This window comes from Sinocyclocheilus grahami, unplaced genomic scaffold, assembly GCF_001515645.1.
Source record: "Sinocyclocheilus grahami isolate Dianchi unplaced genomic scaffold, SAMN03320097.WGS_v1.1 scaffold466.1, whole genome shotgun sequence".
Taxonomy (NCBI): Eukaryota; Metazoa; Chordata; class Actinopteri; order Cypriniformes; family Cyprinidae; genus Sinocyclocheilus; species Sinocyclocheilus grahami.
In genome coordinates, this window is record NW_015505645.1 from 39,334 (window position 1) to 55,408 (window position 16,075).

At 38.2% G+C, this 16,075-nt stretch overlaps 1 protein-coding gene across 1 annotated transcript in view; it reads left to right on the forward strand.

The window, feature by feature from the left end:
- The first annotated feature begins 6,306 nt into the window (after positions 1-6,306).
- The window catches only part of LOC107553194 (proteasome activator complex subunit 4A-like), a 33,615-nt gene continuing 23,846 nt past the window's right edge, over positions 6,307-16,075 (forward strand). The window contains 10 exon segments of the mRNA XM_016235327.1: positions 6,307-6,832; positions 9,349-9,489; positions 10,410-10,526; positions 10,871-10,927; positions 13,105-13,149; positions 14,288-14,437; positions 15,098-15,161; positions 15,256-15,330; positions 15,419-15,541; positions 15,651-15,743. Of these exon segments, the coding sequence (XP_016090813.1) occupies positions 6,582-6,832; positions 9,349-9,489; positions 10,410-10,526; positions 10,871-10,927; positions 13,105-13,149; positions 14,288-14,437; positions 15,098-15,161; positions 15,256-15,330; positions 15,419-15,541; positions 15,651-15,743 (1,116 nt within the window). The 5' untranslated portion in view covers positions 6,307-6,581.

Consider the following 16,075-nt stretch of genomic DNA (forward strand, 5'->3'; position numbering starts at 1 on the left):
TGGTTAACACAACTCAGTCTTCACATTTTATTCTGCAACATAAAATATATTAGTAATACCCCACTGAGATTTTTTTTAAAGCTTTGAACTGTCTTGTAAAAGGTGGTTGCTACCAAGGGGCTAAATGTTCTACAGAGACTGTCGGGGACATTAAACATCAGGAAAACTCATCGTACTAGTCAACTCTTACAGCTCCACTGTGTTTATAATCACTATCTTACTAACTCAAACTTTCAGGTAAAGTATTTTATAAAAGAGCTGTCTGAAGCTAAGTGATGGTGACGTTCAAGTCATGCAACGGTAATGTAGTTCATTTATAGCCTACATTTCCCTTTTTACGCGAATGACTTTAGACTTTAAAACTAATTAAAATGTTGTGTTCTTTTGTGAAGGTGAGCCAGATCAAGAATATCACAATCCTATTAGTACAGAAATGGCCAAAACAGGGCCCATGATGGCATTTGATTTGGTCTGGAGGGAAAAATATGAAGAAAAAAAAATGCCATGTTTGTCAGGGGTGGTAAAGGAAGAGGAATCAGTTGCAGGGATAACAAGGATTTTAATGAGATTCAAAACAAACAGGAATTAAGCCACTGTCCGAGAGGGTAATCTGGAGAGATCCCAACCAGGTCCGGGGAAGGGAAAGTCAGCTCAACAGCAGGTATCTAGGAAAAGGGGGTTGCCAGAGCAAATGGCCGCAAGTAACAGTCCACGAGCAACGAGACAGTCCAGCCCTCCAATTCCAGTGGCCAGAGAATGGCAATGGTGGGAGGGAGAGGGAAAGGAACTCCAGGAGGGTGCAGGGAACGCTGGGCAGCAAGGGGAAGGGGGCAGGAGGCAGACAGAAGGGAGTCCAGCAGCCAGGGCAGATGGGGGGCTGGAGAGGGCAGAGGGGAAGGGAAAAAACTAACACAAAACTAAATGGCTGGAGCTAAAACTAGGAACTAGAAATAACTGGGCTGGATCAAAAGAAAACCCCTATTATCAAAAGTAAAATAAAAGCTAAGGAAACTAGGCTAGACGAAACAGGATAACAGTCAACAGCGACAAGAGCCAGGTTAACTCAGCAGAGCAGAGATTTCAATATGGCACAGGACAGAAAACAAGAGGGGAATATAAGGGTGACTACTGAAACAGGTGTACCCCTAACGAGATAAGATAACGAGAGGGGCGGGGTAACAATAGACAATAGAGCACATGGCAACATAATTACCAACTGACAGACATGTGTTTCATACAGACCAGGACACAACATAAACAAACCCAGATCATACCGGCGCCTTGACAATGTTCATTTCTAATTTTGTTTTAATATTTTTGTTTTATTTTTGCACTGAAATGTAAAAAACAATGTTTTTTTAAATGTTTATTTAATACATTTTAATATAATATACTTTGACATTAACCAACATTTGCTTTTGGACCATGGCCCTCAATCGAGTTTCATTTTTTGCTCTTTGTATTAGTACAAGTAGTACTGTACATTTAAATACTTTGCATATTTACACACAATAATACACAATTAAACACTGACTGTTGTATCAACAATATGATGATATTCTAGCAATGATTTCCCACATTCGCTTTTCACATTTTTTTTAAAAACCAACAAGGTTTTAAGTGGCAGTAGGGGGTGACTAACGGAAAGCATTTGAAATCACATTTGATGCCAAAATATTCCACTGATACCCAAAGACTACAAATAAAGAGCACTGTTGTGCAAACATCCCACAATAGCATATGAGAACCTTGTTGAAAAAGTTTAATTTGCAATGAAATGACAAAAGCCAGGCATTATCCAGCTACATCCTTTCCCATGGATTACACTGTAGTTGCATGTGCTAGGCATTTGTAAACGTCATCACAAATTTTGAACCCTTCTGCTTACATTTTAAAGGTTCCATGTCTTTTGTGATCTCCACCAGACACACTTTTAAAGTCCGCTTCAAAACACAAACTGACATTTGGGACTTGCAGCTGCTTTAGTGTTGAAGCCAAGATACTATTGATATGTTGTAAATGCGGTTAGGCCGAAGAGACATAAATATGCACAGTTTAACAAGCCAGCAACTGGCTTTAAGAGATAAACAAGTTAAAAGACTACTGTCATTTCCAACTACTGCTGTTAAAACCAATTGAAGAGGCATCAGGCCAGGATCTTTAATTACACCAGTGTTCAAAAGTAAAAGTCTTTAACAGTACCTGGGTTCCCTCATGGACCTTAAGTGAGACCAGGTTCTTTTCCAGAAACAACTGTTCTTTTACAAAACAACTTCCAACATATGGTAGAAATTAAGGGTTGCATTTTAAATCTTCCTCTTGCACTCATTTCACATGTTCAGTTCTATAATCCTAATTCTCATTCAGTTTGCAGCCTTGTTAATGTGTTTAGCACTACAGTAAAATGCATTGGATAGAAGACCTGCACCATATGTTGCTTTCTATGAGCAATAATCCACAGGTGGGCCTCATTTGCTAAACATTAAGGTAAATTCTTCTTTAACTGGACCTGACTGTGAACTTTCTCAGTGACTGATGTTAAGTTAGGAAGTGCTGTCAACCAAATAGTATAAATGTTAACAAGTGTGGCCGAGCATCAGGCAACCATAACTTGTCAGAGCCAGTTTTCCATGGAAACAGAAACAATTAAATGATTGCAAGTTTCTGCAAGGGAACAGATGAAGCCAGATGAAGATAAAATTATATATCATATCATATTCTTTTATTTAGCATTGTCCTTTGGAAGCTACAGAAGATACATGTTTCTGAGAAGATCAAAGTACAATTTACCCTAGTAAAACAATTGATTTGTTTGTGTACCATGTTTGGCAAATAGCCAAGTAAGCAGGATAATTATCGCAATTATTGCTAAATAAACCCCAGCAGGATGAGCTGGACATCGGCACAGAGCTGAATTGTCCCTTACATGCTTTATATAGGCTGTCATTTGCATACAAAGATGTGATGGATGGTAACTTGTGTCTGACAGCCAGTTATAGCTGATTAATTTTTCACAGGCAATGTCTTATTGGCTCTGGATCTGTTTTGTAAGCCTGCACTCTCTCTAGTATGGCTGTCAATAAATACAGCTGTCAGATGATATATTCACACTTCTGCTTCCCTTCAGCGCATTTCTGCATTGTGATGTAGGACTGAAAAGTTAAGATATAGGTCTGTGCTGATTTGCAGAAAAAAAAACACTACATTGTGCTACCATTGAAATATAAAATGTTTTTCCGTAAGCCATAGAAACCGTCTTGATATGATGCAAGCCAAGTTCTTCAGTATGTCTTTACAGTTTTAATGGCTGAAAGGGCATTTCATTATGACTTACAACAGGATGGGTAAATATTGTGTCTATGCTTGACATTGCTGGTTGAGTTTCAGTTTACCGTCAGAAATATTTGCTTGTCTGGTTGCAGGGTTCAGAGAGCTGCTCAAACAGCACAGGTCGGAGTGGCAAGGGTGTTTCTAGTGTTCTGGAGAATCACATGTCAATGTGAAAACATAAAGTAGTTTTCATTAGACCTGGTCGGAAGTTCAGCATCCTGGAAGGCAAGTGGAAAAAGGCTTTGAGCTCCTTGAACATAAACCAGCTCCTTGATGATTCACTCGTGACTGCTTGAGTTAACTGCTGAAAGCTCTGCTGTAGCTTCTCGGTTACATAAAGCTTGAGAGTTTATCTTTGACATTCAGGTTTGTACATGGACTCGGGGTGCTGAAACGTCTTGTACTGACTCCACTCAACCTTTGACCTTATCAGGTTCACAGTGAGTACAGCCCAGTTAAAATTCTAATAATGAATCAATGAATAGCAGGTCATGCGCTGTGGAAAGAACAGAACTCCAAAGATGTTAATAAATTAATAAATCCAAAGGTGTGGCATGCCAAATCCCTCATTTTTCCAGAACTTAATGATTCTCCAACTGCTGAGGGTGTGTACCTTTACAGCACAGAAGCCAGAACTCCCACTGTGCCTAAACCGCAGCTTTATATATGAACTGCTGCTAGACACAATTTTGTGAGTCCCCCACTGTCTGCTGTTGCCATTTAAGCATTAAATATCTTTTATACTCTTATATCTAATGGCTGGCGATATATGGTTGGTTCACTTTATAATTCAAGCTGAATCAATCCACTGTCTGAAGGATAGATAGATAGATAGATAGATAGATAGATAGATAGATAGATAGATAGATAGATAGATAGATAGATAGATAGATAGAGGACACTGAATAAAGAACTTCAGTGGTTGCAGATGGATGAATGAAACAAAACTGCACTCATGTACAACTCACAAGGGAAATAACTAGTAAATTGCCCGAATATGTTACAGTATCATCTGTACAATGGTGACCTCTACTGGAAGATATTCCCCTGTTACCACTTTTAATAGGTAAATGTGTTACTACATATAAAGGAAAAATAAAATATATAGATTTTATTTCAATAGAAATGTCACTCCTCTTTGTGATGAAAACAAATCTGCAGAATTGTATAGCTACTGTAGATCTAAATGTACAGTCCAGTCACATGTGTATGCACAGGCTCCCTGTAATAAACCTGCTGACATTTTGAGGGGATTTTTGAGACGCTCTTGTTTACAGATCTCATGGACTGAGCTCTTGAGTAATCACACTTTGGCGGAGATGTCACTAAATATATCTGATCATAATGGCTGCGCAATCGTGACAGAGTAATTTAGGGCTCCTGCTTACTAACAACATGGCTAACTGGCCGACCCAGAATCATAAATAGATTTCCCCACAGTATACATGTTTTCTTGTCTAGTATTAGAAGTGTCAACTGTGCAATGTATTTAATTTTATAATCCAGACTAATTTACGAATCCTACTATGATAAAGGTTTGAGTTTTAAAATGAATGACCAATGCTTTTGGAGGGGCACTGCTCATCAGCATAACCTCGTTAATATTCATGAGGTCACAATGCGATTTCATTTAAGTTTCATACTTTAAAAAATCTTAGTTCATATTTAAAATGTTAATTATAAGAAATGTTTTGAAATAAATTAAATTAAAACTACATTTAAACTGCTACTAACAATACGAAAAATTCCACTGATTGCAAAAAAAAACCTAGCTAGAAATGAACGTGTTCAAATGAACAACTAGTCAGTAGGCTACTATAGATTTAAGTTTCACGGACAAACATAACGCAGTAACAAATGATACATACATTTACTTGATGCGGTTCAGTGAATGAGTCAGATAACTGAGTGCTTTTGATTCCCTAAAATACACCATACAGCTCTAATATCACATTCTTTGCTGTTTTTATGCCAAACAAACAGGGTGAATTCTGTGTAATAATGTTTTGATTATATGTAAGCTTTATTTACACAGATGTATTTATTAATGTTGCCCCAAGTTTTATTGTCTTTTAAAAAAGATTAGAATTATTTTAAATGATTATATACACTGTTGTGAATATTTTTAAAGGCAGGGTATGTGATTTTTCAAAAACACTTTAGAAAACTGATTCGGGCCAATAGCAAAACAAACTTGTAGCCAATCAGCAATAAGGGGCGTGTCTACTCGTGATGTGGAGGAGAGAGCGTTCAGTGCACAGGATGGACATTAGCCTAGCAGCAACAGAAAGATAGAGATGGCGGATAAAAAACAAAAGAGGAAAACATCTGCGGAACGATAAGGCAAGAAGTAGGACACGTGTAAACATCGGATCAGCTTTCCAGCGCTGAAGAGAACTCAAGGAGCGGAGGCCTGCGATCGGACGCCGAGGTTGCTTTGTTTCTTCTCGATAGGTGAGTAACACCGTGTCTACAACAGCTAAAGTCTGCCTACACTGGATGCGATCAAACGACCGCTGAAAACCATTTGAAATTTGTGTCAGCACGTCATAAATAGAACCCGGCAGCAGTTTTCTGTCGGGGATTTGTTGCGCCGCCGCTCGCGTCCGGTGTAGACACGGTGTAACATTGGTTTTGCTTTGTTTCACAGAACTTGTTGCCTGAGTTGCGTACGTATATGTGGGGCGGAGCTATCAAAATAGGGGCGAGACCCTTTTGGGGTTGGGGCGTGTTTGTTTTGGTGATTTCAAATATCAACATTGGCTACCAGAAATCGCTTACCCTGCCTTTAATTTAATTTTTAAATTTTTTTTTTGGTACAAAAGGATGGTTCTGAATTATGAGTCATGGACTGATCCTTCGTCATAGTAAATTTTATTCTTTCCTTGTCGGTGTCAAATCTCAATAAACTGTTCCTGGATTGGTTATTTTGGACATGGTTAGGTGGAAGTGACGCAAGGGGAGGAGGGTGGAGTTGCGGCATGTGTGTTTGGCTAGTTACAGCTGAATGGAGACGGATACATGGTGCGCTCGGATAGAAATACGATGCGTGACAGCAAGCGGGTCTGCTTAAAAGAAGTCATCATTATCCTGTAGAGTTCAGAAACGACACGAGCGATGACAGTGCGCGTCTTCCAACAAGAAAATACCACGACTCTGTTATGGTTTTGACATTTATAGTAGTTTTCTAATTTGTAATTTACTTATTTTACAATCCCTGAAGCTCATCACTGTTTGGAATATTTTTCTTCATGACTATCTCTAATATAATCGAAGTGGAGGAGCCACATTTGGGGGACTGTAATATGAAAAAAGAAGCAACCGAATTATTAGGGTTTGTTCCGCAAAAAAATATTGTTTACAACGAACTTCTGCCTTACAAGGACAAACTAGATGAAGAGTCCAATGAATTTTTGGCGCAGATCAAAGGAAACCTCGGCAGAGCCGTCCAACTCCGAGAGATATGGCCAGGTGTCTTGTTTTGGACGAGGAAACTTTCCACGTAAGTATTTAAGAGGCATTAACTCATCCAACATTATACAGGACTCATCCGGATAGTTTTGTCTGCCAACGAAATTAAATTATGGGGTTGTTCCTATGAGCATTTAAATCATGAATACATTCTCTTAATCCTAATATCATGAGAACAGGCAGCTCTATTTAGAGTCACAGGAACACCGAATGACCCTTTTGTATTTAGGGGCTAAAGCAGACAATGGTAAAAACATCCCCAATGCGCTTTAAATAGAGCGCTAATCGGGAGTGCGCTGACTGCTGTTGCGCATGCGTAGTCACTAACTTTGTTTCACTTGCGTCTTTGTTCAAATAAACTTTACAGAATGTTCCGTTGGAACGCTTAAAAGAGTGTGTGATATTTTAACTGCGTATTGTATAAAACTCCTATTACCCCGAGTTGTTTGGTTTCTTATTTTTTTATGAACCAGTGCTGACAAATACAAGTAGCTTTGGCACCATGATTATGTTATAGTGTTTGGTGAGTTGTGTGGTATCATCAAATATGGAGTTATTGGTTTGAGTCTTCAGGAATTGATTGGTGTTTAACAAGCCAAATATTTTGTCAGTGATTGCAAAATGACTTGGTCATGTTTTCGCCACTCAATGCTATTTTAAGAGTACAACAAGTACAAACAGTCACTGATGTCAGACTGCGTGTGACTATGAGATGCAATACTCTGTAAACAGTAAACATGCACTGAAATATTGTCCTCAATGTCATCCAAGACATTTGCGTAATCATATACATTCCTCTCTGAATGTATTAATGAATCCTCTTGTGTTGTATCTCTCCAGGTTGTCTTCCTTTTTAGTAAGCCCAGAATGCAAGCTATGTCCATGTTTGGAGATGTCCCAGTGTTTGTGTTGGGACTTGTCTCTGTGTGCCCTTGGGTGTTTAGGACATGGCTTTTTTTATCTCTGCCATTCCAGAGAATATCCCAACAAAACCCTCTTGGCAAGCCATTGGCATTTCCAGTCCAAGCACGGAAGCTGTGGTATCCTGGTCTGACCTAAATTATCTGATTGTGTCTGGTCAGCCATGAGTCAACTTCCTTTTCATTGGAAAGCAAGCTTTGGTAGCTTGACCTAAATCTTCTAATTAAAGTGATATACTTGGGTATCACATGTTGCTTTTATGTCTTCACCTTTCAACATGAAGCAACTGAAAACACATCCAAATGGAAATCCTTTGTAGGGCAACTTAAATTTGTTCTTCTTTTTCTCTTTTTTATTCATAAATTCACATTATTGATGGCATGATGTATCATAACTACACCAATCAACCAGAATTTCATGAACTGGAAGCTCAGGGTCAGAACAATAACACTGTCAGTTATAGAATAGACAACTGCCATACAAGTTGTTAAAGGGTGCTGAAATGTCTTGTACTGACTAACTGTTAAAGGGGTCATATGATGCTTTTTTAAAGATCATTATTTTGTGTATTTGGTGTAACAGAATATGTTGACATGCTTTAATGTTCAAAAAACACATTATTTTTCAAATACTGTACATTATTGTAGGTCCTCTATGCCCCGCCTCTCTCAAACGCTTCATTTTCTACAAAGTCCCTCCTTCCAACAAGCGCAGTCTGCTCTGATTGGCCAGCTGACCCAGTGCATTGTGATTGACTGAACACTGCAAGCCCTCATCGGAAATGTACCCTTTCCATAATTGCGAACTTCATCTTTCAAAATAAATGTAAAGACAGAGCCCGAAAGGGGAACAGACCCGCGTGACAGACACAGTGATGAAGCTGGTATGTGTTTGCAGTACACAAGCCACTGTTAAGACAGCTGACTCCACTTTGATGTGATGCTCTTTCTCTCTCTCTCGCTCTCTCAGACGCACACGCCGCACACACACACACACACACACACGATGCGCAAAACTCCACATTTGAACAGTCAATAGCAAATACTTAAACTAATATCAAAACAGTAGCTGATTCAGAAGCGCCAGATTGTCATAGCAAAGTCAGAATTACCTCTTCTCCTAGGTTCACGAAACGGTCGTCCATAAAATGCATTGCTGTTCTGTTTTAAGTAATCTTAAAGATTCCTAAATGCATCTACTTTCGGAAGGCCAAATAAAGTGCTTTTGCTTTCGCCTAGAAACACACAGCGTCTCCCTGACATGGCTGCTTCAACACTACTGCGGTTACTGAAACCACGCCTTCTTTCTTTGCGTGAACATTTGGGCGGCATTATGCAAATATTTCCACATAGTGAGGTAGATATGTGGGGGCGTGTTAGAACAAGCCGTTTTAGGGGGGCGTGGCAGAGTCTTAACTTTGATAAAGAATATCTCTTTGGTTTTGAGACTTTAGTCTTTGCAACTTCAGGGATCTTATCTATGCACAATCAGCTTGTAACACTCCAAAGAGAAAGGAAAACTTGAAATCGCATCATATGACCCCTTTAATATCAGAGCGTGATGCAAAATAGTTTGAATAAAGTGTTACATTTTAATACTAAAGAACTATCCGTTCTTGTCCTTCAGGTATATGCGACTGTATGGAAGGAAGTTCAGCAAAGAGGAACATGTGCACTTTGTCAAGCTGCTGTACGAGCTGGTCACCATCCCTAAACTGGAGATCAGTATGATGCAGAGCTTCGCCCGTCTCCTCATCACCCTGCTGAAGTAAGATGGGGTGCTTCTCGATTCTTATTTGTGCTTCCTCGTTTCCTTTCCTCTCTTCCTTTCCTCACATCTTAGCTCCACCCCTTCAGGATGCGAGGGAAGGACGCAAGCAAAAGACGCGAGGATGGAGGAATTGAATCAAGTGAAATGATATTTCCTCGCTCCCTTTAGCGTCACTTCAAAGCGTCATCAGCTGCGCTAAAGGGATCTGCCCTTATGTTGTTAAAGTTTGTTATTTAAGACATTCATAATAAATATTAATAAAGCAAGATGCCCTATTTGAAATATATGATGTGTGGTTTATTTAAACTGCAAAGGTAAAATATAAATAAAAATGATTACAACAGATGTGAAGGGGGAGGAGAATTTATACGTGCGTCAGGTTTTTCGATGAAAAACACTTCTGCAAAGGATACACCTGTGTATCCTCGCTCATAGCTCCTCTGGAAGCCTCCTCACTCCTCGATCCTCGCCACCTCGCGGTGCAATTAGAGAACTGAGATGTCATTCAAGATGGCTGAGCTCGATCGGTTTCCGGGTCATAGGATGGAGGACGGAGGAACGAGGAAACGAGGAGGGATATTGAAAAGCACCCATGGACTTCCTACATGCTTCCTACATCCTACTTTTTTTATTTTTTATGATTGCAATGAACTGGCTTTCTTTGCAGAAACTAATGTACAATTAAGATGCAATAATTAAAATAAAATCTACATTGTATGTTTATTTGTGTAGCCATGTAATAATCTTCACATCACTTCAATGCAGTTATGACTGTACATTATCTCTTACAAATGGCTAATTTATTATTATCGCGGAGCGACAGAACAGCTCATGAGATTTGAATATCCACTCACACCTGTGGCGAAAAACAAACCATGTGAAGAAAATAATCTCTTTTAAATGGTTTTGCCTTCCAGGAAGAAGGAGCTGCTTTCAAGAGAGGACTTAGAATTGCCATGGCGGCCCCTTTATGAGTTGCAGGACAGGATCCTGTACTCAAAGACAGAGCACCTCAGCCTGAACTGGTTTCCCAGGTACATGCATATGCCATCAGAGACATTATAAAAAGATTGATCGATTAGAGCAAAATTGTTTTTTCAACAATATTTTAAAAATACATTTAAAAACACTATCTGTTTCTAAAGGGATCTGTTTTGCTTTATCACTTTTGCATATCTACTCAATAAAATTATCCTAATAACTTCCATCTCAGCTTCCTATTTTGAAGATTGTCACAGGAAGCATGCTCACCCCTCTTAATTCTGGGAAGCTCCACACATCATAAAACTGGTGCTGATGTTGAGCATCAAATAAAAATGTTGTTTTAGTAGATGAGAAGTGTTGAGTGAGCCTGTCTTTTTTCTCCTCTCATGTTCAGTTCTCTGCGGCCACGCTCTTCCTCTAAACACATAATCGTTAAACTTGCTCAGAGGTGGTAAGGATCATGTTACTCTGTTAATATTTAAAAGTGCACTCAATAATTTTTTCAGACTTTTCACTGGCTTTTATTTGTCCTAGTGGTGTTTGACTTAATTTGACTTTAAAACTGTTGCTATGGATGTATGACATTTTTGTTCATTAGGCACGGCCGGTGCACAACAGCAATGTCTGTTTGCCTTTTTGTTCCTTGTTGATCATCCATGTATTTTGTCCATCACATACTATACAGGGCTCTAGACTGTGACCATTTTTTGAGAATGTGTGAGTTAAAATTTGATGTGGTCGCATTAATGCGAGTACATGGTCTGCTCCGCTCCAAAGCCTCTGCTCTGCTCCATACAGCACGTGCTGCAGAGCCGCGGCATAGTGCAGCATCAGTTATGCCAACGACATGGCCTGTGCCCAATTTATAGGAGTGATAACAGACAATCTCAGAAAAAAGACGTCTGACCATCAATCATAAATGATCTATAGTTTATGATTGATGGTGATACGGACATCTTCACCAAAGAATGTGAGATTGTCTATGCCCGTGTCATTAATAATGGAAGACCTACCAATATCCTAATTGGTCATATTGACATTCAACACGCCCATGCAGAAGGTAAAGTGAGATTTCTGATTTTTGTTACCATATAACTATAAACAATGATAACTGAAAAACTATTCATCAGCATGCATTGATCAATCTCATGTTGTAGAAAAAAAAGGTGCAATCAAATCATATGCTGGTGCGACCAACTGAGAAAGTCGCACCAGTGCGACCAGTGGGAAGAATGGGTTTAGAGCCCTGCTATATACATCAATTAATTTATGTTCTTTGGTTTAATAAATTTTTTTATTTAATTAGATGACAACTGAGTGATTAAATTTTGAGCTGTTGGCATCTTTGACTTTTTGGATATTTTAAGTTTCTGTTGAAATACTCGTTATGCCAAAATGGATCCATGTCTGACTTTGCTGCTTATATGCATTTGATGTCTTTCGTATACTTTTAGATATTTTCTTTCCTGTATTATTTAAATTATAGACAATACCAAAGAGAAAAAAATTTTAAGTAGCTAATTGTCTTTTACTGCTAAATCTGTTGCTTTTCAGTTTTTACATAACAGCATAATGTAATAATAATGTAAAGCATTTATGTAATTTAGAGGTTCTGAAGTGTGTGTAAAGGAATAATAATAATGAGAATAATAGGAAAATACAATTAATATTATATATTGATTTGATATAAAACATTATATTAAAAATATAAAATTATTTTAAAATATTCATATTATATAAAATTACTGAGTGCACTTTTACCCAAGAAGATGCATGTCACATTGCACAAAAAAGTACTGACACCCCGACAGGCTGTTGGCCTCGCACTGTGCTGCTCTCACACCATTCAATAACACTCTGTTGCTCTCAGTTGCAATCACCCTGTATTGTTTGTTGTTTCTGAGTGCCGAGCGTGTTTGTAGCATCTGTTTTCCACCATGCTCTTTAATGCAGATATCTGATACTCCAGTATCCTTGTTGGCTCCTGCTACATGGGCTGCAACAGTGAATCGCTACTGAGAGATTCTTTCCTCTGAATGAGTGCAGAGGTGAAAGATAATTTTGGCCCATTTCAAAACAAAGGTCATCAGGTTCAGAGGCCCTGTCTGGGTGTCACATATCTGCAGTTTTTTGGTGACACTCACTGGCTTGTTTACATTTGTTTAGCTGTGTGATTTTTATGGTGCATGTGTTTGATGGATTTCATGCTACTGATGAATGTGATTTGATGTTTTGGTATTGAAGATCAGAATTTCGTGAAGTAACCCCTCTACTTTAGATGCACAGAATAAGGGGGTTGATAAAACTTTAAAAGGGCTGCACTGACCAGCTTTTCAGCAGCATATAGGTCACAGATGGACCATTAGAACCCAATATATGGCCATCATTTCACAGCACAGCTGTGTTCAAATAAAATGACCCCAATAAAAACTGTTCCCCAAAGGTTCCTCTACCCCTGGCTTCTTCACTGCCTTTTTGGGTGTATAACATGAAAGATTTTGTGATGCATGAGTGTGTCTTAACAACACTAGTGTGTTGGTCTTGTTCATTGTAGAATTGTTTGCATGGAATTACAATGTGCTGTTGTATCCGGTGTTGGTCACTTTCAAGTTTCTCTTCCATTTGCAGCTCAGTGGAAGCAGTTCTGAAGGCTTTAATCAAGAACTGCAGGCCGTAAGTACTTAAATATCTTCTGTTTCATGATGCCAGACATGCACTACCAATCAAAGGTTTAGGATGAGTAAGATTTTTTTTTTTTTTTTTACAAATTAATACTTTATTCAGCAAGGATGCGTTAAATTGATCAAAAGTGACAGTAAAGACATTTACATAAAAAATTTAAAATTATATATTACATTTAATTTCTTATGCAAGTATGCTTTGTGCAAGGTTATCTGTTTAATGAAAGTTTATGAAAAACAATACCAGTAAAAGGTTTGGACACACTTGACTGATTATTTATTTCTCATGATCTTAAAAAAATCTTGCTTAAATGTTTAAAATTTGCTTTGTAGATAAACATGAATTTTTGATTACTACTACTCTGCTACTTCACTACTTCTTCCTATCACTATGTTTGACTGGTAGTGTGCATAAACAGTGTGCCCTAATTGATACTCCATTTCTCCCTAAGCTGTTAATCCTGTTTAATGCTCTTTTAATTTGGCTTTGTGGGAGGTTTCTGACTCTGTGACTCAGTCTCCCAGGATCAGTGCTATCCCTTCTTTGGCAGGAGGTCAAAAAGGACATCATATCCAGCAAATTGGAATAAAAACCGTTCAATACTGAAATATATTTTTTAATGATCTTTTTAGTGAAATAGAAACAGAAAAAAAGTATGCTTGCCTTGTTTCCACTTAAACACAGAAGGGACTCTAATTCTATGGAAGATATTTAGGGTGAGGTGAGGCTGCATGTTCAAAGCTTCTCAACTCATCTACAGTAGGATTACAGAAAAGGTTGTCATGTGCCTGGCCAGTGAAGGCCATACCTTCAGTTTGTACAGATAACACACTGTTAACAGAATGCTCATGGACGGACTAGTTAGTAGATGAATGACAGGAAGTGCCGCATATGGTGTATGTCAGGATTCCTGATGTGGCTTAGACCAGCAGACTAATCCTTTAACTAAAGCACATTAACCATTTATCCAGTTACTTGTACTGCATACAGTTTACCATGACATTTAAATGGCACATCACAAAGTTTTAGTATTGTCATATCTGTGCATAACACTTAAGGTCAGATATCAGCAACAGCATTTAAAAAAAATTAAATCATTCTATGCGTGTCTGTGTGTGTATGCGTGCAGATATTTCCCAGAATCTGCCACACAGGAGATGCTGGATGAGTGGAGACCTCTGATGTGCCCGTTTGACGTGACCATGCAGAAGGCAATGGGATATTTCGGGCTCTTCCTGCCCACCACTTTTCCCCCAGAGCTGCATGATAAGGGCTTTAAGTGAGCACTGCCTGAACCTTATGACACTCCTTCAGTCTGCTTTAACTTGCACAGTCAGTCCTATTTGTTTTTGTACTAGACTTGAATGAAATTACACGTGGACACTACTGTTAAAAAACTGGAATCAGTAGAATTTTTGAAAGAAGTCTCTCGTGTTCACCAAAGATGCGTTTATTTGATCACTAGTAGAGTAAAACAGTAATATTGTGAAGTATTATTACAATTTAAAATAAATGTTTTTAGTTTTAATATATTTTAGCATGTAATTTATTTCTGTGATGGGCAAAGCTGAATTTCAAACCATTTTCAGCATTCATTTCTTTAAAATAAAAGATCATACTGACCCCAAGCTTCAAATGGTATTGTATTTATCATGAAATGCATAATTCATCATGACACATGTATGGAACAACCATGGTATATGTTAGTTTTTTATATGAAATATAATTTGAAAGTCATTCTTACAAACTAGAATAACAAGATAAAGGAAAGTTGTTGTCATAGAAATTAACTAGCATTGGAATATACCGTATATTATGTAACTGTTACACATCTGATGCAAATGATTTTTTTCCCCCAAAGTTCATGGTCTTCACTAGAATATACTTTTTTTTTTTGTGATGGCAAGTTCCAAGTATTTTGGTTTGTGTTTTTCTGCAGACTTTGGTTTGATGAGTTTATAAGCCTGTGGGTGTCAGTGCAGAACCTTCCAAGCTGGGAAGTCGTAAGTATAGTTGCCTCACTATCGAATTTGAACAGATTTCTTCTAACTCTGGTAATTCATTACATTAGTATTAACCCGATTTTGTCTGTTCCAGAATCTCGTCAGTCTTTTTGCACGACTGGCCAATGACAACATTGGTTACATAGATTGGGACCCTTATATTCCGAAGGTAATATAAGCCATTCTGATAAGCCATTTAGTCCAGAGCTGCTTCAGTATTTATGGTTATGCAGTTTGTATTCTGTCTCTGTTTTCAGATCTTCACTAGGATCTTAAGGAGTCTTAATCTTCCTGTAGGATCCAGTCAGATGCTGGTTTCCAGATATCTGACAAATGCCTATGACATCAGTCATGTGGTCATCTGGATTTCTGCTTTGCTGGTAAAATGAAGCACATATGCTTTTAATTGCTATTAAAATGCCATCAAGTTATCAAAACCGTCAGGATATGATGTAATACATTTACTTTATATTTAATAATGTATTTCAGGGAGGGCCCAGTAAGCAGACCCAGACCCAGCTCAGTGGCCTTTTCAACAGTATCACCTCGTTTTTCCACCCTTCCAACCACGGCCGCTGGCTGGTGAGTTACTGATGGAGATTTCTGATTCTGAAATCTATTAGAAATAAATACTCTATCAAATGCTAAATAGTACATGAAGTATAAATCTTCTATTAGAATATTTGTAAGTATAAACAAATGATTATTAACATAAACCGTTTAATTAACAAAAAAATGAACAGCAAAATGAACAAGGTCTTTAGGCTGCTAATCTGTCACCCAGAGTGCTTTATAAAAGCTTGCACATTTGGCCATTTGAAACACTACTGCTATCAACAGTGCATGCCATTCTTTTTCTAGAAACATCTCCTCATAGACCACAGGACAGTTTATCTTTCCAGGGACGTATGTTT